Source organism: Stegostoma tigrinum, chromosome 46 (assembly GCF_030684315.1).
Source record: "Stegostoma tigrinum isolate sSteTig4 chromosome 46, sSteTig4.hap1, whole genome shotgun sequence".
Classification (NCBI taxonomy): domain Eukaryota; kingdom Metazoa; phylum Chordata; class Chondrichthyes; order Orectolobiformes; family Stegostomatidae; genus Stegostoma; species Stegostoma tigrinum.
In genome coordinates this window covers 10,035,385-10,060,431 of record NC_081399.1, presented here as the reverse complement: position 1 = coordinate 10,060,431, position 25,047 = coordinate 10,035,385, and the positions used below count along the sequence as shown (strand labels likewise).

General features: G+C 56.0%; 1 protein-coding gene, 1 long non-coding RNA gene and 1 pseudogene across 6 annotated transcripts in view; 1 reads left to right on the top strand and 2 right to left on the bottom strand.

Moving 5' to 3' along the window:
• Positions 1–1,683: 1,683 nt before the first annotated feature.
• LOC132207411 (U2 spliceosomal RNA) lies at positions 1,684–1,864 on the bottom strand (annotated as a pseudogene).
• Positions 1,865–3,537: 1,673 nt separating this feature from the next.
• Positions 3,538–11,470, bottom strand: LOC125450422 (uncharacterized). The gene is made up of 3 exons (XR_007247097.1): positions 11,323–11,470; positions 5,182–5,675; positions 3,538–4,173 (listed from the first exon to the last, which is right to left on the bottom strand). It is a non-coding gene; the product is annotated as an uncharacterized LOC125450422 (long non-coding RNA).
• ppox (protoporphyrinogen oxidase) overlaps positions 11,246–25,047 on the top strand; it is a 34,998-nt gene continuing 21,196 nt past the window's right edge. For 2 of the 5 annotated variants that reach the window (XM_059642856.1, XM_059642860.1), the window contains exons 1-2: positions 11,246–11,391; positions 21,799–21,893. In XM_059642856.1, the coding sequence (XP_059498839.1) occupies positions 21,804–21,893 (90 nt within the window). In that variant the 5' untranslated portion in view covers positions 11,246–11,391; positions 21,799–21,803. Of the gene's footprint in view, positions 11,392–14,772; positions 14,829–17,818; positions 17,891–21,011; positions 21,171–21,798; positions 21,894–25,047 lie in introns of those variants that run through there. The other 3 variants (XM_059642858.1, XM_059642859.1, XM_059642857.1) reach the window with 3 other exon arrangements.

The window sequence follows — 25,047 nt, the reverse complement described above, 5'->3', positions numbered from 1 at the left end:
AAGAAGGTGGATGATGGGGAAAGAGGGAGAAGAAGGTGGATGATGGGGACAGAGGGAGAAGGTGGATGATGGGGACAGAGGGAGAAGAAGGTGGATGATGGGGAAAGAGGGAGAAGAAGGTGGATGATGGGGACAGAGGGAGAAGAAGGTGGATGATGGGGACAGAGGGAGAAGAAGGTGGATGATGGGGACAGAGGGAGAAGAAGGTGGATGATGGGGAGAGAGGGAGAAGAAGGTGGATGATGGGGACAGAGGGAGAAGAAGGTGGATGATAGGGAAAGAGGGAGAAGAAGGTGGATGATGGGGACAGAGGGAGAAGAAGGTGGATGATGGGGACAGAGGGAGAAGAAGGTGGATGATGGGGAAAGAGGGAGAAGAAGGTGGATGATGGGGAAAGAGGGAGAAGAAGGTGGATGATGGGGAGAGAGGGAGAAGAAGGTGGATGATGGCGACAGAGGGAGAAGAAGGTGGATGATAGGGACAGAGGGAGAAGAAGGTGGATGATAGGGAAAGAGGGAGAAGAAGGTGGATGATAGGGAAAGAGGGAGAAGAAGGTGGATGATGGGGAAAGAGGGAGAAGAAGGTGGATGATAGGGACAGAGGGAGAAGAAGGTGGATGATAGGGAAAGAGGGAGAAGAAGGTGGATGATGGGGAAAGAGGGAGAAGAAGGTGGATGATGGGGAAAGAGGGAGAAGAAGGTGGATGATGGGGAAAGAGGGAGAAGAAGGTGGATGATGGGGAAAGAGGGAGAAGAAGGTGGATGATGGGGACAGAGGGAGAAGAAGGTGGATGATAGGGACAGAGGGAGAAGAAGGTGGATGATGGGGAAAGAGGGAGAAGAAGGTGGATGATGGGGAAAGAGGGAGAAGAAGGTGGATGATGGGGAAAGAGGGAGAAGAAGGTGGATGATGGGGAAAGAGGGAGAAGAAGGTGGATGATGGGGACAGAGGGAGAAGAAGGTGGATGATAGGGAAAGAGGGGGAAGGTGGATGATAGGGAAAGAGGGGGAAGGTGGATGATAGGGAAAGAGGAGGGAGAAGGTGGATGATGGGGAAAGAGGGAGAAGAAGGTGGATGATGGGGACAGAGGGAGAAGAAGGTGGATGATGGGGACAGAGGGAGAAGAAGGTGGATGATAGGGAAAGAGGGGGAAGGTGGATGATAGGGACAGAGGAGGGAGAAGGTGGATGATGGGGAAAGAGGGGGAAGGTGGATGATAGGGACAGAGGAGGGAGAAGGTGGATGATGGGGAAAGAGGGAGAAGGTGGATGATAGGGACAGAGGAGGGAGAAGGTGGATGATGGGGAAAGAGGGAGAAGGTGGATGATAGGGAAAGAGAAGTGGGAAAGTGGATGATAGGGACAGAGGAGGGAGAAGGTGGATGATGGGGAAAGAGGGAGAAGGTGGATGATAGGGACAGAGGAGGGAGAAGGTGGATGATGGGGACAGAGGGAGAAGGTGGATGATAGGGACAGAGGAGGGAGAAGGTGGATGATGGGGAAAGAGGGAGAAGGTGGATGATAGGGAAAGAGAAGTGGGAAAGTGGATGATAGGGACAGAGGAGGGAGAAGGTGGATGATCAGGACAGAGGGAGAAGGTGGATGATAGGGAAAGAGGAGGGAGAAGGTGGATGATAGGGACAGAGGGGAAGGTAGATGCTGAACACTGTTTATGTTGGTGAAGAGGAGGTGCACCATTCCCAGAAGTAGTGCAGTACCAGGTTGATGCATGGAGAGGACAGAGCAAGCTCCTGTTCCAAAGAACCAATTTAATACACAGTCCCTGGGGAAGAGATGTACCAGATATTAAACTGATAACAACAGACACTGCACTGGGTCTGAGCCCGTAAAGGCCAAGAAGCAATAACCAGAACGTTCCACACTGCCTCGAGTCCCGTGTGTCCTCTGCCTTCTCGATCAGCTTGATTGTCCGCAAAGACTTGTACATCACTGCTGAGCGTTCACTATTCCCGCAGTCCTCCCGGGGGGGCGGGGGGGTGCGGGGAGGTGTCTAACAAGAGCCCCAGTTTCTTTTATTCTTTACTGGCCCCCCGGCCTTGATAGTCAACCGCTGGTTCATAGTCATGTAGATCGAGGGTACTTCACCAATCAGAGGGGGCAGGGCCGAGATGACGTCACTTATCAACCCCCCCATCAGCAAACCCCCCCCACCACCAGCAAACCTCCCCCTCCAGCAATACCCCCCGCACCACCAGCAAACTCCCCCACCACCAGCAAATACCTCCCCCTCCAGCAATACCCCCCACCACCAGCAAACCCCCCCACCACCAGCAAATACCTCCCCCTCCAGCAATACCCCCCACCACCAGCAAAACCCCCTTCAACCAGCAAAACCCCCTTCAACCAGCAAAACACCCCCCCACCAGCAAAACCCCCCACCACCAGCAAACCCCCAACCACCAGCAAACCCCCCCCACCACCAGCAAAACCCCCCCACCACCAGCAAAACCCCCCCACCATCAAAACCCCCCCACCAGCAAAACCCCCCACCACCAGCAAACCCCCCCCACCACCAAACCCCCCCCCACCACCAGCAAACCCCCCCCACCAGCAAACCCCCCCCCACCAGCAAACCCCCCCCCACCACCAGCAAAACCCCCTTCAACCAGCAAAACCCCCCCCACCAGCAAAACCCCCCACCACCAGCAAACCCCCCCCACCACCAGCAAAACCCCCTTCAACCAGCAAAACCCCCCCACCACCAGCAAAACCCCCCCACCACCAGCAAACCCCCCCACCACCAGCAAACCCCCCCCAACGCCAGCAAAACCCCCTTCAACCAGCAAAACCCCCCCCACCAGCAAAACCCCCCACCACCAGCAAACCCCCCCCACCACCAGCAAAACACCCCCCACCACCAGCAAAACCCCCCCACCACCAGCAAAACCCCCCCACCTTCAGTTTCCTGATTTACTGCATCCGCTCGCCCTGCCTTCCCCCCCAATCTCCCGCTCACCCTGCCTTCCCCCCGCCATTCTCCCACTCGCCCTGCCTTCCCCCCCCCATTCTCCCGCTCGCCCTGCCTTCCCCCCCCATTCTCCCGCTCGCCCTGCCTTCCCCCCACCATCTCCCGTTCGCCCTGCCTTCCCCCCCAATCTCCCGCTCGCCCTGCCTCCCCCCCACCCAATCTCCCGTTCGCCCTGCCTTCCCCCCCCAATCTCCCGCTCGCCCTGCCTTCACCCCCCCAATCTCCCACTCGCCCTGCCTTCCCCCCCAATTTCCCGCTCGCCTTGCCTTCCCCCCATTCTCCCGCTCGCCCTGCCTTCCCCCCCCAATCTCCCGCTCGCCCTGCCTTCCCCCACCATCTCCCGTTCGCCCTGCCTTCCCCCCCCCATCTCCCGCTCGCCCTGCCTTTCTCCCCCACATCTCCCGCTCGCCCTGCCTTTCTCCCCCCCATCTCCCGCTCGCCTTGCCTTTCTCACCCCCGGCCATCTCCCACTCGCCCTGCCTTTCTCCCCCCCCCAATCTCCCGCTGGCCCTGCCTTTCTCCCCCCCGCCATCTCCCGCTCGCCCTGACTTTCTCCCCCTACTCCATCTCCCGCTCGCCCTGCAGCAAATGCCCTCTCTTTCAGATCATTACCCACCTCTCTTACGAAAGCTACAATTCGATCTGCCTCCAGCAAACCCTCTTGGACATATTCGAACAACTCCGCTCACGCCTGGGACACCACCTCGATGAAATGTGATGCCTGGGCAAGAATCCTTGCAGCGTAACCAGAGACCAATTAAGCGAGTCGATCGTGCCACATTGCACTCTCCCCGCATAGGCATCCACCTCGCCTACATGTCCCTAGGTACAATGGCCAATCCCCCAATCTTTGGACCGTAGGGTGAAAAACAACAGGTCACCTGGCGGTAGCCTGCAGAGACACGGGAGAATGTGCAAATGCCTCATAGACACCGCGACGGACCGGTCAGCGTGAATTCCGAGCGGAGCAAAGCAAGAGCGCTTCATCGGAGGCCTCGCTGAGGACCTTACCTGGCATGGCGATGAAGCGGCCGAATGTAAGACAAGCCAGCTCGGCGAGCAAATCAACGACCTCATCCGCAGCCCGGCCGACAAACTTCAAACCGCACGGACGGTCACGCGAGGCCGTGACCGAGCCAAGGTCCTTGATCCTAAGGCAGCAGAGTTAACCGCCGGGCCGCCCTCCTACAAAAAAGATGGAATTTCAATTCCTTGTGAAACTCTAGGGTTTGCGAATCAAGGTCCTGCGCACAGCTTGAAGCAGGCACACACAAAAGTGGCCATTAAGACAAGAATATGTCCTTCACCCACTTGTCTAGAGCTTCATACAAGGTGTTGTTGCGCATAGTCCAACTTTCACCTCAGATTAAACCTGTGACTGTGCCAGACCCGCGGCATGCACGAAGACACTGCGAGTACCTGAGATTTTAACTTGGGGCGGAAGGCAATATCACTGGACTGTTCATGCAGAGAGCCAGGTAATGTTCTGGGCATCCAGGTTTGAATCTTGCCATGGCAGATGGTGGATTTTGAATTCAGTAACAATCTTGGATTGGAGATAATAGAAACTGCAGATGCTGGAAAATCCAAGATAACAAAGTGTGAAGCTGGATGAACACAGCAGGCCAAGCAGCATCTCAGGAGCACAAAAGCTGACGTTTCGGGCCTAGACCCTTCATCAGAAAAGGGTCCAGGCCCAAAACATCAGCTTTTGTGCTCCTGAGATGCTGCTTGGCCTGCTGTGTTCATCCAGCGTCACAATCTGGGATTAAGAGACTAATGAGGATCATGAATCCATTGTTGATTGTCTGGAAAAACCCATCTAGTTCACGAATGTCCTTTAGGGAAGGAAACTGCCATCCTTACTGTGGTCTGGCCATGTGACTCCAGACCCAAAGCAATGTGATTGGCTCCTAACCTCCCTCTGGGCAGTTAGGGATGGGCAATAAATGCTGGCCTAGTCAGTGACGCCCTCATGAATGAATTTAAAAATCGCAATGGAGAGGGGGCAGTGCTCTCATCCGTGTGCTTTCTGCCTCAACTTGACAAGATACTCCAACCGACTTTCAGCGGACACGCCCTGGCCACTCCAAACCATATGCCCAGCACCTTCATGCAGCCTGAGCTCACAGTCAAAGGGATAAGGGATTGGTCAGCCCAGTTCCCAAGGAGCGCTCTCTTGCATTGGCTTACCTCGGTTTCTGAGATCAGTTCAAACCTGTCGCCTTTGATTTCTGAAGAGGGGTCCCGCAGAGCCGAAACGTCAGCTTTCCTGCTCCCCTGATGTTGCCGGATCTGCTGCGTTCCCCCAGCTCCACTCTGTGATATGCTCACGAGTCTGCCTTTGTAGCCACTGTATTTATATGGACAGCAGAGTTCACCTCAGCTTCGGATCAACGGTAACTCCGGGACAGTGACGGGGCTGGGGTTGGTTCAGTGACGGTGAAGCTTTTGAACTCCGGAGGTCGACAGTTTGATTCTGTCCGTTCAGAGATGTTCATGGCCTGACGTGCGTGTGCTGTGAATGCCACTTGTCAGCCCAAACCTGGGAATATCATCTTGCTGACTTTGGACACGGATGGCTCCTGTACCTGAGGACTGACAGAAGCTGCTGAACATTATGCGGTCAACAGCTGACACCAGTGGGATGTGCCTGTAATTGCACAGGAATCAATAGGGGGCAATGCCTGACAGAGGAGAAAATTGAAACAGCAGGATATGAATTTTAAGTGCACATATGAAACAAGGCATTGAAAATGAGAAAAGCAAATTTTGTTGAACAGCAGTTTAAGCAGAAATGGAAAACAATATCAGTCAGCTGTCAAAATCTCTGACCTTTTGAATTTTACATCTTCCCATCCTGAGTAGGAAATTTGCTCTATTGTTGGAAACTTTGCAACGCCAGCTATTAACATGTTGGGACATTTTCTCACAAGCTTTTACCATATCAAAAGCACTGAGTTCGAACAGAAACATACTGGCATGCATCAATAGAACGATTAAGAATTTGAGGATATTTTCTGTCAGCCGATCTTAGATGGGCAACTCTTAATCTTTTCCAAGAAAAAGTTTTAGCTATGAGGCTGTGACATTGTCATTTATTATTCAAGGAATCCAGTACAGTAAAGACAAGAAACAATTACTTTCTGTTATTCCAATTGATTGCTGAGTGTTGGTAATTTTACACGAACAAATTGGAAATTAATTGGGATCTAGAAGCCGAAGCAATACAAACACAGTTTCAAGTGGTATGTTGGTGCAATGTCCTGACTGTGACAAATTGGCGTTTACTGCAACCGGTTTCTTCGAAGTTAACGTGTATATGGATGAGTGAGCTGCTTTTTCACAACAATCAATTGGAATCGACATTCAAACAACTTGGAGACATCACCAATCCAACAACAATGCGATTAATTTAATCGCTGAGAAGTGCGCGCAATGAAAGCCATCCTGCAGATTAGGTCCGACATTCCGACAGAAAATGCCAGCAAAATCCAACATCATTTGAGGTTTACAAACCGAAAGTACTGCGGGCGCTGTAAATCAGGAACAAAACAAAGCTGCTGGAAAAGCTGAGCAGGCCCCGGCAGCATCAACGAAGGGAAAAAAAATGGCGTCATCGTTTTGGGCCCGCTGACTTGACCCTGGCACCTGGAAGGCGACATGCCATTCTGATGCCTCAACGCCAGCCTCAGAAACGTCCCTCTGACTAGAGAGGCCCCTGTCCCCATCGATCACCTGGAACCTGTCATTACACTAGAGCCAGTCTCAGTACCGGCTGTTGGAGCTGGCCCCCACCCCCCCCCACCCCACTCCCATCCAAGCCAGAGGGGAGTATGTCCCGTCACACTCCTGACTCGTACCTTGTAGATAAAACATATATAAGGAGGCAAGCGTCAGTGATAACCCTGAAGACGGGGATAAAATCCAGCAAGGGAGGTCTAAAAAGATGATGGGAGAGAAAACACACTGAGGCAAACTGTCGAGTAACATAAAAACTGACAGTAAGAGCTCCTTTAAATGTACAAAGAAAAGAGATGTCAAAGTGATTGTAGGCCCTTAGAAAACAAATGCGGGGAGATAGTTCCGGGGATCAAAAAAAAGGACACAAAATTGGCATCAGTCTTTACGAAGGAAAATGCCATTTATACAGAAGAGTATGGGGGAAGAATTAAGTACCACTACCAGAGAAGTTTAGCCAAACTATTGGGATTAAAGGAGGGGGCAGCACGGTGGCACGGTGGTCAGCACCGCTGTCTCAAAGCGCCAGGGCCCAGGTTCGATTCCACCCTCAGGCAGCTGCCTGTGTGGAGTTTGCACATTCTCCCCATGTCTGTGTGTGTTTCCTCTGGGTGCTCCGGTTTCCTCCCACAGTCCAAAGATGTGCAGGTTAGGGTGGGTTGGCCGTGCTAAATTGTCCCATAGTGTCCAGGGATGTGCAGGTTAGGGTGGATTGGCCGTGCTAAATTGTCCCATCATGCCCAGGGATGTGCGGGTTAGGGTGGGTTGGCCGTGCTAAATTGTCCCATCATGCCCAGGGATGTGCGGGTTAGGGTGGGTTGGCCGTGCTAAATTGTCCCATCATGCCCAGGGATGTGCAGGTTAGGGTGGATTGGCCGTGCTAAATTGTCCCATAGTGCACAGGGATGTGCGGGTTAGGGTGGGTTGGCCGTGCTAAATTGTCCCATCATGCCCAGGGATGTGCGGGTTAGGGTGGGTTGGCCGTGCTAAATTGTCCCATAGTGCCCAGGGATGTGCGGGTTAGGGTGGGTTGGCCGTGCTAAATTGTCCCATAGTGCCCAGGGATGTGCGGGTTAGGGTGGGTTAGACCTGGGGACATCAGGAGTAGGGGAATGGGTCTGGGTGAGATCCTCTTCAGAGAGATAGTGTGGGCTTGTTGGGCCAAATGGCCTGTTTACACACTGTAGGGTGTCTCTGATTCTATGATAAATCTCCTGGCCCTGATGCTCGGATCCTCGCAGAGACAGTGGATGTATTGGTTGCAACTTTCCAAAAATCCTTCGATTCTTGGAGAAGTACCAGAGAATTGCAAAACTGCCAATGTAACACAGTTCAGCAAGGTAGGCAAAATGCAGCTAAATAACTGAGATTGATCAGCCTGTTATCTATTGTTGGAAAAGTCTTGGAATTCGCTCATTGAGGAGGTTGTAGCAGAGCGTTTGGGGAATCAAACAGAGTCAGTGCGGCTACACAAAATGGAACTCACGTCTGGCTAATTTATTAAGAGTTTTGCGAGGAAGTCTCAACCAGAGTGGATATAGGGGAGCCAGTAGATGTGTTGTGTTTGGATTTCCAGAAGTTTGACAAAGTACTTGACGTAAGCTTAAGTCTTAAAATAAGAGCCCATCGATTGGAGGCGGCTTATTGGCGTTATAAGCAACTGGCTCATGGGCAGAAACAGCAAGTAGGGACATGGGGTTATTTTCCAGCGTGGTGACCTGTGACCAGCGGCATTCCACACGGATCAGCGCTGGGACGACAACTGTTTACAACATATGAGCGACTGGAAGGAGGTGAAGGGACTGTAACCATATTTGCAGATGACACAACAAGTGGAAAGGCAGATTGTGAGAGGGATACAGACAGTCTTCAGAGAGAGATGGATAGATTAAGTCAGTGGGCACAATCTTGGCAACTGGAAATAATTACGTGGGGAAATGTGAAGCTGGTCATTTTGGAAGTGAGAATGAAAGAACAGGGTATGTCTGAAACGCTTTGCAGAACACCTCCGCTCGGTTTGCAATAAACAACTGCACCTCCCAGTCGTGAACCATTTCAACTCCCCTCTCATTGCTTCAACGACATGTCCGTCCTGGGCCTCCTGAAGTGCCACAATGATGCCACCCGAAGGTTGCAGGAACAGCAACTCATATTCCGCTTGGGAACCCTGCAGCCCAATGGTATCAATGTGGACTTCACCAGTTTCAAAATCTCCCCTTCCCCCACCGCATCCCAAAACCAGCCCAGCTCATCCCCACCTCCCTAACCTGTTCTTCCTCTCACCTATCCCCTCTTCCCACCTCATCCCCACCTCCATTTCCTACCTCCTAACCTCATCCGCCTCTTTGACCTGTCCATCCTCCGTGGACTGACCTATCCCCTCCCTAACTCCCCACCGACACTCTGGCTCCATCCCCACCTCTTTGACCTGTCTGTCTCCTCTCCACCTATCTTCTCCTCTATCCATCTTCTATCCACCTCCCCCTCTCTCCCTATTTATTTCAGAAACCCCTTCCCATTTCTGAAGAAGGGTCTAGGCCCGAAACGTCAGTCTTCCTGCTCCTCTGATGCTGCTTGACCTGCTGTGTTCATCCAGCTCTGCACCTTGTTATCTCTTATTTCAAGGAGGTTGGGGTATAAGAGTTGGGAACGGTGCAAGGTGCTGGCGAGACCACCTCTGGAGTTTTGTGAGTAGTTTTGGTCTCTTTATTTAAGGAATTATGTTATTTCACTTGAATGATCCCCAGTGTGGAGGGACTGTCTTATGAGCAAAAGTTAAGCAGATTGGGACTTTACTCACTGGGGGTTTTGAAGAATGAGGTGATCTCATTGTAACATATAGGATTTTTAAGGATGAGTCCCCCACCTCGTCTAGGACTATTGTCTCAGAATAAAGGCGGCACGGTGGCTCAGTGGTTAGCACTGCAGCCTCACAGCACCAGACCCAGGTTTGATTCCACCCTCGGTGACTGTCTGTGCGGAGTTTGCACAAACTCCCCGTGCCTGTGTGGGTTTCCTCCAGGTGCTCCAGTTTCCTCCCACAGTGCAAATATGTGCAGGCGATGTGGACTGGCTGTGTTAAATTGCCCGTAGCGTTCAGGGGTGTGTGGGTTATACGGCGATGGGTCTGGTTGGGATGCTGCAAGGGGCGGTGTGGACTTGTTGGGCCGAACGGCCTGTTTCCACACTGTAGGAAATCTAATCTTAAAAAAAGGGAGCCAATTTAAGACTGAGATGGAGAGGAAACAGCATGTAGACAGTTCAGAGATGAGTAAGAGTAATAATTGGGTAATTATACGAGTTAATTCTAAATTTCCCAACATTAATTTGGATGGTCAGAATGTCACATGAGTTTTTCATGCCAGTACATAGAAGGCCCAACAAGGGATGGTGCAGTGCTGGATCTGAGTCTGGGGAAAGAAACCAGACAAGTGTTTGGTGTGGTAGTTAGGGGACATGTAGGCGAAAGCGACCACAACACAGTATATTTCAAATTTGTTCTGGACAAGAAAATAGACAGCTTTGGACTGTGGGGGGGGGTAGTTTTTATTAAAATGAAGCAGTATCCGGCCATAGTGGACTGGGAACAACTCCTTGTGGGTAAGTCTACAACTCAGCAGGGGAAAGGGGGGTCAAATTCCTGATAGTATACAGGTCTTAGCAAAGGTTTTGGCAAGGTCCCACATGGGACACTGATTGAGAAGGTAAAAGTACACAGAACTGAGGGAAATGTGGTGAGATGGATCAGAAACTGCCTTATTAATAGAACACAAGAGGAAGTGATAGAAGGCTGTTTGAGCGACTGGAGGCCAGTGTCCAGTGATGTACCTTAAGGATCAGCATTGGGACCCTTACTGTTTGTAACATACTTAGACGAAAACGTGGGGGAATGGTAAGCGAATTTTCAGATGCAACTGGGTTCCCACCACTCAGCGCGAATCTGGAAATCCGCAGCCCGGGAATGTGGTAAAGGCTGGATAACCTTCGACCTTTCAAAAATAATATTAGGATGAGTACTTCAAATATCGCGACAGTTTGAGGATATGGGACAACGGCAGGAAATTGGGATTGGTGTAGAATCGATGGGCTGAAGGTCCTTGTCTGCCCTGTGTGAGCCTATGAATCAGGGGATTGCGTGTCTTTGGATCTCCTCGCCACCGAAAGCTCTGGGGACAGAGTCCGTGGGCATTAAAGGCTGAAACAGATTCTTGGCCAGTTGGGTAATTAAAGGATGGGGGAAAACAGCATCGACGGGGTGAATGGCCTACTTCAGTGCCTATTTGTTGTAGTTTTAGGTGGTGAAAATCATCCCACCCTGTTATTTATGGTTATAGGTGCCCTGAGTGTGACTGAGGGAGCCTGGTTTGGTCACTACCCAAGTCATCTCCCCTCCTTGAAAAAGCCAGAATGGTCTGCACCCAGGAACTACACCTTCCGGGAACTACAACTCCCAGCAGCGCAGTGGCCGCATGCGCGCTACGACACGCCCCGACGGGGGGGGGGCGAAGAGCACGTGATCGACAGCAACGGAAGGGCGTGACCTGGGGCCGCCGACAGCGCAAGCCGGAAATCGAAGACCAAGTGTGTCCTCACCTTTTTCTATATTTTCTTCGCCGTGTCTAACACGAGGATTTCTGCCTGATTCTTGTTCCGGAGAGACAGGTATACATTGAAAATTCAACTGCTCACTCCTCCGCCTCGTCAGAGTGGAAGACTTCGGCGCGCGGGGGACTGACGGATATGGTTGCGCAAGCGCAGTGATCATTCGGTCCCCAGCGGGGCGGGGCTGGGCTTCGTGATCGTGCGCAAGCGCAGCAGGGGCTAGTAGCATCTTCCCCCCCCCTCACTCTCGCCCCCCCCCCCCACTCTCTCCCCCCTTCACTCTCTCCCCCCTTCACTCTCTTCCCCCCTCACTCTCTTTGCCCCCCTCACTCTCTTTGCCCCCCCACTCTCTTCCCCCCCACTCTATTCCCCCCCCACTCTATTCCCCCCCCACTCTATTCCCCCCCCACTCTATTCCCCCCCCACTCTATTCCCCCCCCTCACTCTATTCCCCCCCCTCACTCTCTTCCCACCCCACTCTCTCGCCCCCCCCACTGTCTCGCCCCCCCACTCTCTCGCCCCCCCCCCACTCTCTCGCCCCCCCCCCACTCTCTCGCCCCCCCCACTCTCTCGCCCCCCCCACTCTCTCCCCCCTTCACTCTCTTCCCCCCCACTCTATTCCCCCCCCTCACTCTCTTCCCACCCCACTCTCTCGCCCCCCCCACTCTCTCGCCCCCCCCACTCTCTCGCCCCCCCCACTCTCTCGCCCCCTTCACTCTCTTCCCCCCCCACTCTCTTTGCCCCCTCACTCTCTTTGCCCCCCTCACTCTCTTTGCCCCCCTCACTCTCTTTGCCCCCCCCACTCTCTTTGCCCCCCTCACTCTCTTTGCCCCCCCACTCTCTTCCCCCCCACTCTATTCCCCCCCCCTCACTCTCTTCCCACCCCACTCTCTCGCCCCCCCCACTCTCTCGCCCCCCCCACTCTCTCGCCCCCCCCCCACTCTCTCGCCCCCCCCCACTCTCTCGCCCCCCCCCACTGTCTCGCCCCCCCCACTCTCTCGCCCCCCCCACTCTCTCCCCCCTTCACTCTCTTCCCCCCCACTCTATTCCCCCCCCCCACTCTATTCCCCCCCCCCACTCTATTCCCCCCCCCACTCTATTCCCCCCCCTCACTCTCTTCCCACCCCACTCTCTCGCCCCCCCCACTCTCTCGCCCCCCCCCCACTCTCTCGCCCCCCCCCACTCTCTCGCCCCCCCCCCACTCTCTCGCCCCCCCACTCTCTCGCCCCCCCACTCTCTCGCCCCCCCCCACTCTCTCGCCCCCCCCACTCTCTCCCCCCCCACTCTCTTTGCCCCCTCACTCTCTTTGCCCCCCTCACTCTCTTTGCCCCCCCACTCTCTTCCCCCCACTCTATTCCCCCCCCTCACTCTCTTCCCACCCCACTCTCTCGCCCCCCCCTCACTCTCGCCCCCCCCTCACTCTCGCCCCCCCCTCACTCTCGCCCCCCCCTCACTCTCGCCCCCCCCCTCACTCTCGCCCCCCCCTCACTCTCGCCCCCCCCTCACTCTCGCCCCCCCCCCACACTCTCGCCCCCCCCCCACTCTCTCGCCCCCCCCACTCTCTCGCCCCCCCACTCTCTCGCCCCCCCACTCTCTCGCCCCCCCACTCTCTCGCCCCCCCCACTCTCTCGCCCCCCCCCCCACTCTCTCGCCCCCCCCCCCCACTCTCTCGCCCCCCCCCTCACTCTCGCCTCCCCCCCACTCTCTCGCCCCCCCCACTCTCTCGCCCCCCCCACTCTCTCGCCCCCCCCACTCTCTCGCCCCCCCCCACTCTCTCGCTCCCCACTCTCTCGCCCCCCCACACTTCCCCCCCCTCACTTTCTCGCCCCCCCCCCCACTTTCTCGCCCCCCCCACTCTCCACCCTCACACTCTCTCCCCGACCTCACACTCTCTCTCCCCCCCCACACTCTCTCGCCCCCAACACTCCCTCCCTCCTCTCACTCCACCCCCCCTCTCTCCCCCCCTCTCTCCCCCCCCACCTTCTCCCCCCCTACCCCCCCTTCCCCCCCCACTCCCCCCCCTACTCCCCCCCTTCCCCCCCCTACTCCCCCCCTTCCCCCCCTTCCCCCCCCACTCCCCCCCTTCCCCCCCCTCCCCCCCTTCCCCCCCCCTCCCCTCTCCTCCCCCCCTCTCCTCCCCCCCTCTCCTCCCCCCCTCTCCTCCCCCCCTCTCCTCCCCCCCTCTTCTCCCCCCCCCACTCCCCCCCCCACTCCCCCCCCACTTCCCCCCCCACTCCCCTCACTCTTCCCCCCCTTCCCCCCCCACTCCCCTCACTCTTCCCCCCCCACTCCCCTCACTCTTCCCCCCCCTCACTCTTCCCCCCCCTCACTCTTCCCCCCCCTCACTCTTCCCCCCCTCACTCTTCCCCCCCTCACTCTTCCCCCCCCTCACTCTTCCCCCCCCTCACTCTTCCCCCCCCTCACTCTTCCCCCCCCTCACTCTTCCCCCCCCTCACTCTTCCCCCCCTCACTCTTCCCCCCCTCACTCTTCCCCCCCCCTCACTCTTCCCCCCCCTCACTCTCCCGCCCTCACTCTCCCGCCCTCACTCTCTCCCTCCTCTCACCCCACCCCCCCCATCACTCTCCCCCCCATCACTCTCCCCCCCATCACTCTCCCCCCCCATCACTCTCCCCCCCCATCACTCTCCCCCCCCATCACTCTCCCCCCCCCACACTCTTCCCCCCCCCACACTCTTCCCCCCCCCACACTCTCCCCCCCCACACTCTCCCCCCCCCCCACACTCTCCCCCCCCCCACACTCTCCCCCCCCCCACACTCTCCCCCCCCCCCACACTCTCCCCCCCCCCACACTCTCCCCCCCCCCACACTCTCCCCCCCCCACACTCTCCCCCCCGCACACTCGCCCCCCCCCCACTCTCGCCCCCCCCCCCACTCTCGCCCCCCCCCAACAAACTCTCCCCCCCAACTCTCCCTCCACCCCCACACTCTTGCCCCCCCCACACTCTTCCATCCCCCCCCACACTCTTCCATCCCCCCCCACACTCTCGCCCCCCCCACACTCTCGCCCCCCCCCACACTCTCGCCCCCCCCCCACACTCTCGCCCCCCCCCCCACACTCTCGCCCCCCCCCCCACACTCTCGCGCCCCCCCCCACACTCTCGCGCCCCCCCCCCACACTCTCGCCCCCCCCCCCACACTCTCGCCCCCCCCCACACTCTCGCGCCCCCCCCCACACTCTCGCCCCCCCCCCCACACTCTCGCCCCCCCCCCCCACACTCTCGCGCCCCCCCCCACACTCTCGCGCCCCCCCCCCCCACACTCTCGCCCCCCCCCCCCCACACTCTCGCCCCCCCCCCCCACACTCTCGCCCCCCCCCCCCCCCACATACCCCTGAATACTATGGACAATTTATCATGGCTGATCCACCCACCCTGCACATCTTTGGACTGTGGGAGGAAACCCACGCAGACACGGGGAGAATGTGCAAACTCCACACAGACAGTGGCCCTGAGGGTGGAATCAAACCTGTGTCCCTGGTGCTGTGAGGCTGCAGTGCTAACCACTGAATCACTGTGCTGCCCCCTTTCCCCAATTCCCCCAACACGCCACCACTCCACCCCCGCTTTCTCACCCCCTCCCCCCTCTCTCACCCCCCTCACCCACCCTCCCCCCCCTCACACCCCACCTCTCTCACGCCCCCCCCAACCCACTGCTCCGCGCACTCCCCCGATACCTCCCTCACTCCCCCCCATTCCCACCTTCTTCACTCGCGCCCCCCCCCACACCCTCCCCTCCTACCCCCCCATTCTCGCCCCTCCCTCACTACCCGACTCTCTCACCCATCGCGTTCCCCCCCTCGCCTGCCCTCCCCCCCCTCGCCTGTCCTCCCCCCCCTCGCCTGTCCTCCCCCCCCTCGCCTGTCCTCCCCCCCCCTCGCCTGTCCTCCCCCCCCTCGCCTGTCTTCCCCCCCTCTCGCCTGTCTTCCCCCAACGTCGCCTGTCTTCCCCCCCTCGCCTGTCTTCCCCCCCCTCGCCTGTCCTCCCCCCCCCCCGTCCTCCCCCCCCCCCCCCCCCACGCCCTCCCCCCCCCCCCCCCCCACGCCCGTGCCTGTCTCCCCCCCGGCCCCGCGCCGGTCCCACCCCGCGCCGGTCCCCCCCACCCCGCGCCGGTCCTCCCCCCGCACGTTCCTCTCACCCCCCACAAGACCCCCCCAACTCCTCCCCCTTCCGCCCAATTCCCACACTCCCCTTCTCCTCACTCCCCCCGATTTCCCCAACTCCCCCACTATACCCCCAACTCTCCCCTCCCCCACACTACTCCCTGATTCCCCCAACTTTCCATCTCCCTCCACCCCTCACTCTCCCTTGTTTCCCGCAACTAATCCCCTCACTCCGCGCCCCCACTCCACTACACTTCCCCACTCCACTACCCCTCCTCTAACTGCGACAACCCCTCACTCTCCCCATTCCCCCCAACTCCCTTCCTTCTCCCGACTCCCCCCTCCCCAACACTACACCAATTCCCCCAACTCCCCACCCTCCCCCTCACTACCGCCTTCACTCCCCCCACCACCACCACATCCCCACCCCTTCCACCGCCACTACTTTCACCCCCAACCACGACTTCACCCCCCACCACCACTTTCCCTCATTTCCCCCCCACCCCCACTTTCCCTCATTTCCCCCCCACCCCCACTTTCCCTCATTCCCCCTCCCACCCCCACTTTCCCTCATTCCCCCTCCCACCCCCACTTTCCCTCATCCCCCCCCACCCCCACTTTCCCTCATCCCCCCCCACCCCCACTTTCCCTCATTCCCCCTCCCACCCCCACTTTCCCTCATTCCCCCTCCCACCCCCACTTTCCCTCATTCCCCCTCCCACCCCCACTTTCCCTCATCCCCCCCCCCCACCCCCACTTTCCCTCATCCCCCCCCCCACCCCCACTTTCCCTCATCCCCCCCCCACCCCCACTTTCCCTCATCCCCCCCCTTTCCCTCATTCCCCCCCTTTCCCTCATTCCCCCTCCCACCCCCACTTTCCCTCATTCCCCCTCCCACCCCCACTTTCCCTCATCCCCCCCCACCCCCACTTTCCCTCATCCCCCCCCACCCCCACTTTCCCTCATCCCCCCTCCCACCCCCACTTTCCCTCATTCCCCCTCCCACCCCCACTTTCCCTCATTCCCCCTCCCACCCCCACTTTCCCTCATTCCCCCTCCCACCCCCACTTTCCCTCATCCCCCCCCCACCCCCACTTTCCCTCATCCCCCCCCCACCCCCACTTTCCCTCATCCCCCCCCTTTCCCTCATTCCCCCCCCTTTCCCTCATTCCCCCCCTTTCCCTCATTCCCCCTCCCACCCCCCACTTTCCCTCATTCCCCCTCCCACCCCCACTTTCCCTCATTCCCCCTCCCACCCCCACTTTCCCTCATTCCCCCTCCCACCCCCACTTTCCCTCATTCCCCCTCCCACCCCCACTTTCCCTCATCCCCCCCTTTCCCTCATCCCCCCCTTTCCCTCATCCCCCCCTTTCCCTCATCCCCCCCCCCCACCCCCACTTTCCCTCATTCCCCTCCCACCACCACTTCCCCCCTCTGCCACCTCTTCTTCCAATCCTTCACATCCTTCCCCCCCCCCCCGCAACTCCCATCACGCTCCACACAACCCCCTTCCCATTCCCTGCTCCCCACCACACCCCCAATTTTTCAAACTTTTAAAAAAGCTTAAAGCTTTTGTTGTAAAGGACAGGATGGAAATAGTGGGAGCTGTTTAAACCAAACAGATAGTGTTCACAGATAATAGAGAGAGATAATGGGAACTGCAGATGCTGGAGATTCCAAGATAATAAAATGTGAGGCTGGATGAACACAGCAGGCCAAGCAGCATCTCAGGAGCACAAAAGCTGACGTTTCGGGCCTAGACCCTTCATCAGAGAGGGGGATGGGGGGAGGGAACTGGAATAAATAGGGAGAGAGGGGGAGGCGGACCGAAGATGGAGAGTAAAGAAGATAGGTGGAGAGAGTATAGGTGGGGAGGTAGGGAGGGGATAGGTCAGTCCAGGGAAGACGGACAGGTCAAGGAGGTGGGATGAGGTTAGTAGGTAGCTGGGGGTGCGGCTTGGGGTGGGAGGAAGGGATGGGTGAGAGGAAGAACCGGTTAGGGAGGCAGAGACAGGTTGGACTGGTTTTGGGATGCAGTGGGTGGGGGGGAAGAGCTGGGCTGGTTGTGTGGTGCAGTGGGGGGGAGGGGATGAACTGGGCTGGTTGAGGGATGCAGTGGGGGGAGGGGAGATTTTGAAACTGGTGAAGTCCACATTGATACCATATGGCTGCAGGGTTCCCAGGCGGAATATGAGTTGCTGTTCCTGCAACCTTCGGGTGGCATCATTGTGGCAGTGCAGGAGGCCCATGATGGACATGTCATCAAGAGAATGGGAGGGGGAGTGGAAATGGTTTGCGACTGGGAGGTGCAGTTGTTTGTTGCGAACTGAGCGGAGGTGTTCTGCAAAGCGGTCCCCAAGCCTCCGCTTGGTTTCCCCAATGTAGAGAAAGCCGCACCGGGTACAGTGGATGCAGTATACCACATTGGCAGATGTGCAGGTGAACCTCTGCTTAATGTGGAATGTCATCTTGGGCCTGGGATGGGGGTGAGGGAGGAGGTGTGGGGGCAAGTGTAGCATTTCCTGCGGTTGCAGGGGAAGGTGCCGGGTGTGGTGGGGTTGGAGGGCAGTGTGGAGCGAACAAGGGAGTCACGGAGAGAGTGGTCTCTCCGGAAAGCAGACAGGGGTGGGGATGGAAAAATGTCTTGGGTGGTGGGGTCGGATTGTAAATGGCGGAAGTGTCGGAGGATAATGCGTTGTATCCGGAGGTTGGTAGGGTGGTGTGTGAGAACGAGGGGGATCCTCTTGGGGCGGTTGTGGCGGGGGCGGGGTGTGAGGGATGTGTCGCGGGAAATGCGGGAGACGCGGTCAAGGGCGTTCTCAATCACCGTGGGGGGGAAGTTGCGGTCCTTAAAGAACTTGGACATCTGGGATGTGCGGGAGTGGAATGTCTTATCGTGGGAGCAGATGCGGCGGAGGCGGAGGAATTGGGAATAGGGGATGGAATTTTTGCAGGAGGGTGGGTGGGAGGAGGTGTATTCTAGGTAGCTGTGGGAGTCGGATAGTGTTCACACATGGCCGAGCCGCGCTGTTGCACAGTCGGTGGTACACCATGCTGTCTCCAAGTCCTTTCAAGCTTTCGCTTCAGGTACATCAGGTCCCTCAGTTTTCCCATCACTAGATTTCGCCCTTGAGCTGCTTTCGTATATCATAGGAGTTTCCTGGGCACGATTAATACCGGCAAAGCAGCATCTAGCCCTGCCTCTTAACTTGGTTCATGGTGACTGTATCAATAGCACAGATTCTCCAAGGACTCCTATATCAAAACCCATTGTTCGATGTTCTGGGAAGCTCTTGGCAAAACTGAGGAAGTAGCTCCTGGGTGTTTCTAATGCACAATCCGTATGTTAACCCTGTTTTCAGTTTTCTTTTTGCTTGTATGGCACACACGTGTCTTACAAAGGCTGCCACTCTGCTCTCACTGCTGGAGTTTCATTGGCTTCCCTGCAACTCGGCAGATTGAAACCTTCTAATTCCTAACAAGTGTCTTTTTTTTAAAAAAGATTTAATTTCTCCAGGAACTTCAAGTTACTGAGTCACTTCTCAGAACTGACCACCCACCCTCCAGCAACTGTGGTTCAAACTATCCTGACACACCCATCATTTTAGCCAGTTCCTGCCCCAATAAAGGGAGGCTCGGTGGTTAGCGCCGCTGCCTCACGGTGCCAGGGACCCAGGTTTGATCCCACCCTCGGGCAACTACCTGTGTGGAGTTTTCACGTTCTCCCCATGTCTGTGTGGGTTTCCTCCCAGGGGCCAAAGATGTGCAGGTTAGGGTGGGTTGGCCGTGCTAAATTGTCCCGTAGTATCCAGGGATGTGCAGGTTAGGGTGGGATTGGCCGTGCTAAATTGTCCCGTAGTGCCCAGGGATGTGCAGGTTAGGGTGGGATTGGCCGTGCTAAATTATCCCATAGTGCCCAGGGATGTGCAGGTTAGGGTGGGTTGGCCGTGCTAAATTGTCCCATAGTGCCCAGGGATGTGCGGGTTAGGGTGGATTGGCCGTGCTAAATTGTCCCATAGTGCCCAGGGATGTGCGGGTTAGGGTGGATTGGCCGTGCTAAATTGTCCCATAGTGCCCAGGGATGTGCAGGTTAGGGTGGGATTGGCTGTGCTAAATTGTTCCATAGTGCCCAGGGATGTGCAGGTTAGGGTGGGATTGGCTGTGCTAAATTGCCCCATAGTGCCCAGGGATGTGCAGGTTAGGGTGGGTTGGCCGTGCTAAATTGTTCCATAGTGCCCAGGGATGTGCGGGTTAGGGTGGGATTGGCCGTGCTAAATTGTCCCATAGTGCCCAGGGATGTGCAGGTTAGGGTGGGATTGGCTGTGCTAAATTGCCCCATAGTGCCCAGGGATGTGCAGGTTAGGGTGGATTGGCCGTGCTAAATTGTCCCATAGTGACCAGGGATGTGCGGGTTAGGGTGGGATTGGCCGTGCTAAATTGTCCCATAGTGCCCAGGGATGTGCGGGTTAGGGTGGGTTGGCCGTGCTAAATTGTCCCATAGTGCCCAGGGATGTGCGGGTTAGGGTGGGTTGGCCGTGCTAAATTGTCCCATAGTGCCCAGGGATGTGCGGGTTAGGGTGGGATTGGCCGTGCTAAATTGTCCCATAGTGCCCAGGGATGTGCAGGTTAGGGTGGGTTGGCCGTGCTAAATTGTCCCATAGTGCACAGGGATGTGCAGGTTAGGGTGGGTTGGCCGTGCTAAATTGTCCCGTAGTGCCCAGGGATGTGCGGGTTCGGGTAGATTACAGGGGGATGGGTCTGCGTAGGGTGCTCTGTGGTTCAGTTTAGACTTGTTGGGCTGAAGGGTCTGTTTCCACGCTGTAGGGATTCGATGATTCTATGAAGCTTAGTTTCTGGTTCAGCTATCGTGAGAGTCTTAAAGAACAGGGTTTCTGACAGCTGCAGAGCAACATCGTGATTTCAAATGCTTCTACTAAATCCCTTAACATTCCCACCTTCTGTAGTCTCCCCACTGCAACATGCTCGTAAATCTCTCAGTTACTGTCTGCAAAACCTCAACATTTTCTGAAAGTGGGTAGGTCAGATTTGAAGACGGACAGGAGGAGGCCATTCGCCCCCCCCCCAACCTCGGGCCTGCCTTACAGGGACAGGAGGAGGCCATTTGCCCTCCCCTCGGGCCTGCCTTACAGGGACAGGAGGAGGCCATTTGCCCTCCCCTCGGGCCTGCCTTACAGGGACAGGAGGAGGCCATTTGCCCTCCCCTCGGGCCTGCCTTACAGGGACAGGTGGAGGCCATTCGCGCCCCCCCCCTCCACATCGGGCCTGCCTTACAGGGACAGGAGGAGGCCATTTGCCCTCCCCTCGGGCCTGCCTTACAGGGACAGGTGGAGGCCATTCGCGCCCCCCCCCCTCCACATCGGGCCTGCCTTACAGGGACAGGAGGAGGCCATTCTGACCCCTCCCCCCAACCTTGGGCCTGCCTTACAGGGACAGCTGCAGGCCATTCGCCCTCCCCTCGGGCCTGCCTTACAGGGACAGGAGGAGGCCATTTGCGCGCCCCCCCCCCTCCCCCCCCAACCTCGGGCCTGCCTTATAGGGACAGGAGGAGGCCATTCGGACCCCTCTAGACCCATTCGCACAGGGACAGGAGGAGTCTTTGAGATAGAGCAGGCTGCTGTGTCACTCTGATAAGCAGAATTCAGCACAGACATTCCAAACGGACATGTTATATAGAAACATTGCAGGGCAAGCCAGGGTGGTGAGTCAATGATCTATATATACTACTTCTCTTTCTATTTTCTCTCTGTATTCCCATCTGTGTTTTCTTAGTCCTCACTCCATTCCTGTTTTCCTTTACCAGTCCATCTCTCCTTCTCTCTCTTTCCTACTCCCCTTTTTTTTGATATACTGGCCTCTCTGTTTGTCTATCCAAGACACACTTGCCCCCTCTCCCACACACATGCACACAGACAGTATATCTGTCTTTCTCTCTTTGTTTCTGTTTGGCTATCTACCTTTCTCTGTGTGCCTGTCACATTCTTCCTGTCTCCCTGTGTTTGTGTGTGTCTCTCTGATTCTCTCTCTGTCTATTTCCACGTGGCTATCTATCGTTCTCTCTGTGCCTCGCACTGAGTCTGTGTGTGTCTCTCTCTCTCTCTCTCTTTCTCTCACCCTGTCTATTTCCATGTGGCTATCTATCGGTCTCTCTGTGCCTGTCACATTCTTCCTGTCGCCCTGTGTTTGTGTGTGTGTTTCTGTCATTCTCTCTCTCTGTCCATTTCCATGTGTGCTGTCTATCGTATTTGTGTGTGTGTCTGCGTGTGTGTCTCTGTCTCTCTCTCTCTCTCTCTCTGCCTCTCACTTTGCCTGCCATCTCTGTTTTACAGGATTGATGCCTCGTACTATCGTTGTAATCGGAGCTGGAATAAGTGGGCTGGCAGCTTCACTCCGCCTGAGCACTGCTGCTGCCGGTGTTGGCAAGGTAACAAACCCACCGAGCCAGGTGCTGCCTCGAGACACCTTCGCTGGCAAACAGACTGAGTGCCCCTTTCTGGTGGGCACAGCAGCATTGCCAACATCGCCTTCATTATAGGAAACGCGGCACAGAGTTAGCAGGAAACTTCAAGTTTTAACCCTCAGCTCCCAACGCCGTAGGCAGGATGACATTTTTCCCCAAAGAACCACGGATGCTGTAAATCAGGAACAAAAACAGAAGTTGCTGGAAAAGCTCAGCAGGTCTGGCAGCATCTGTGAAGGAAAAAAACCAGAGTAAATGTTTCGGCCCCAGTGACCCTTCCTCAAGGCGTTGGACCAAATGCCAGAAAATGGGATTAGAATAGTTAGGTCAGAGATAGTAGGAACTGCAGATGCTGGAGAATCCGAGATAACAAGGTGTGGATGGACACAGCAGGCAAAGCAGCGTCTTAGGAGCACAAAAGCTGACGTTTCACAGTGTCACAAAGGGCTCATAGACAATGACATTCATAATTTGAAGAGTGCTCGAGGGTGTCATGTTACTGTAATGTTGTAAAACCAGCAGAGAAATTTCACACAATACCCTACAAGTACTAATATGTTATTAGTGAGGATCTAGTTGCAGTAATGTGGATAAACGGGTAAATTGTTGGGAGACCTAACAGTGATAGGGGCCTACAGTACAGAAAAAAGGCCCTTCAACCCATCGAGTCTGTCCCGGCTACAAACGGTTTTTCCATCCCCGCCCTTGTCTGCCTTCCGGAGAGACCACTCTCTCCGGGACTCCCTTGTCCGCTCCACACTCCCCTCCAACCCCACCACACCCGGCACCTTCCCCTGCAACCGCAGGAAATGCTACACTTGCCCCCACACCTCCTCCCTCACCCCTATCCCAGGCCCCAAGATGACTTTCCATATTAAGCAGAGGTTCACCTGCACATCTGCCAATGTGGTATACTGCATCCACTGTACCCAGTGTGGCTTCCTCTACATTGGGGAAACCAAGCGGAGGCTTGGGGACCGCTTTGCAGAACACCTCCGCTCGGTTCGCAATAAACAACTGCACCTCCCAGTCGCGAACCATTTCCACTCCCCCTCCCATTCTTTAGATGACATGTCCATCCTGGGCCTCCTGCAGTGCCACAATGATGCCACCCGAAGGTTGCAGGAACAGCAACTCATATTCCGCTTGGGAACCCTGCAGCCCAATGGTATCAATGTGGACTTCACCAGCTTCAAAATCTCCCCTTCTCCCAATGCATCCCAAAACCAGCCCAGCTCATCCTCGCCTCCCTGACCTGTTCTTCCTCTCACCTATCCCCTCCTCTCACATCAAGCTGCACCTCCATTTCCTACCTACTAACAGCATCCCGCCCTCTTGACCTGTCCGCCCTCCCCGGTCTGACCTATCCCCTCCCTACCTCCCCACCCATACTCTCCTCTCCACCTATCTTCTTCCTCTATCTATCTTCAGTCCCCTTCCCCCTCTCTCCCGATTTATTTGAGAATCCCCTCCCCCTCCCCCTTTTCTGATGAAGGGTCTAGGCCCAAACTGTCAGCTTTCCTGCTCCTGAGATGCTGCTTGGCCTGCTGTGTCCATCCAGCTCCACACCTTGTTATCTCGGATTCTCCAGCATCGGCAGTTCCCATTATCTCTGACCTAACTATTCTAATCCCATTTTCCAACACTTGGTCCAATGCCCTCTATACCTTAGCATTGCATGTGTATATTTAAGCGCTTCTTCAGTGTTCTGCTGCCCCATGAGTTTCAGATTCCTGCCAGCCTCTGAGTGAAAAAAGATTTCCTCGCTTCCCCTCTAAAACTCCTGCCCCTTATGTTACGTCCATTTTCCTGGTCATTGACCCAGTAACCGGGGGGAAATTTTCTGGATCAAAAACAAAGTTGCTGGAAAAGCTCAGCAGGTCTGGTGGCATCTGTGAAGGAAAAAACAGAGTTAACGTTTCTGGTCCGGTGACCCTTCCTCAAAACTAAGTTCTGAGGAAGGGTCACTGGGCCTGAATCATTAACTCTGTTTTTTTCTTCACGGATGCTGCCAGACTTGCTGAGCTTTTCCAGCAACTTCTGTTTTTGTTCCTGAATTACAGCATCTGCCTTTCTTTGGGGAATAATGTCATCCTGTCTACACACTCTATACCTCTCGTACCTCTCGATCACGTCCCCCTCGATCACGTCCCCTCTCAGTCTCCTCTGCTCGAAGACCAACAAGCCCAGTCTTTCCAATCTCTCTCCACAAACAAAGCTGTCCAGCCCGGGCAATCTCCTCTGATTGCATCTCTTCGATACTGTGTATTCCAGAACTGCACACACTATTCGAGCTGGGCCTAACCAACCTCTTGTACAGCATAACCTTCCTGCTGTTAAACTCTGCCGTGGCACTGATTACTGCGCACAGTTGTGGTCTGCTCGCTTGAGAAGGGATGTACTGGCACTGGAGGGGGTGCAGAGGGGGTTGCATTAGGTTGATTCCGGAATTGAGAGGGTCCGCTTTGGAGGAGAGGCTGAATAGACTGGGGTCAAATTCTGCGAAATTTAGAAGAATGAGGTGGGGGATCTTACAGAAACATATAAAAATGGCGACGATGAGCGGGGTGGGGTGGGGTGGGGGTGGTAAATGGAGCTGAGTCCACAAAAAGATTAGCCATGATCTTAATGATTTGGGGGGGGGACAGGTTTGATGGGCCAGATGGCCTCCTCCTGCTCCTATTTCTTACGTTCTTATCTGGCATCATTTGAGGAGGTCTCTGAGATGTCATACACGTTTACTGCAGTGTTGGAATATGATGAGCCCCTCCCCTTCCCTGTCTCACCCTGAAGGCGACCTAGTATCCCGGAATATTGAGCTGAGAATCCAGACCCCACTTCCTCAGTGATAGCTATTGTATCAACCACGACCTCCATGTTTCCGTTTGAATCCTCAACTCATCTGCCTTGTTCATCAGTCTCCCTGCATTTAAATAAATAATATCCAGGCTGGCCAATTTCCCTTGTTCCTTAACTGGCCCAGATGTCAGTGTCTCCTTGATCCACCTCCTGACTCTTCTCATTCTGTTCCCTCCTCTGCATCCCAGCCTCCTGCCCAAAGCTTAAATCCTCCCCAACAACACAAGCAAACATCCCCCGAGGATGCTGCTCGCAATTC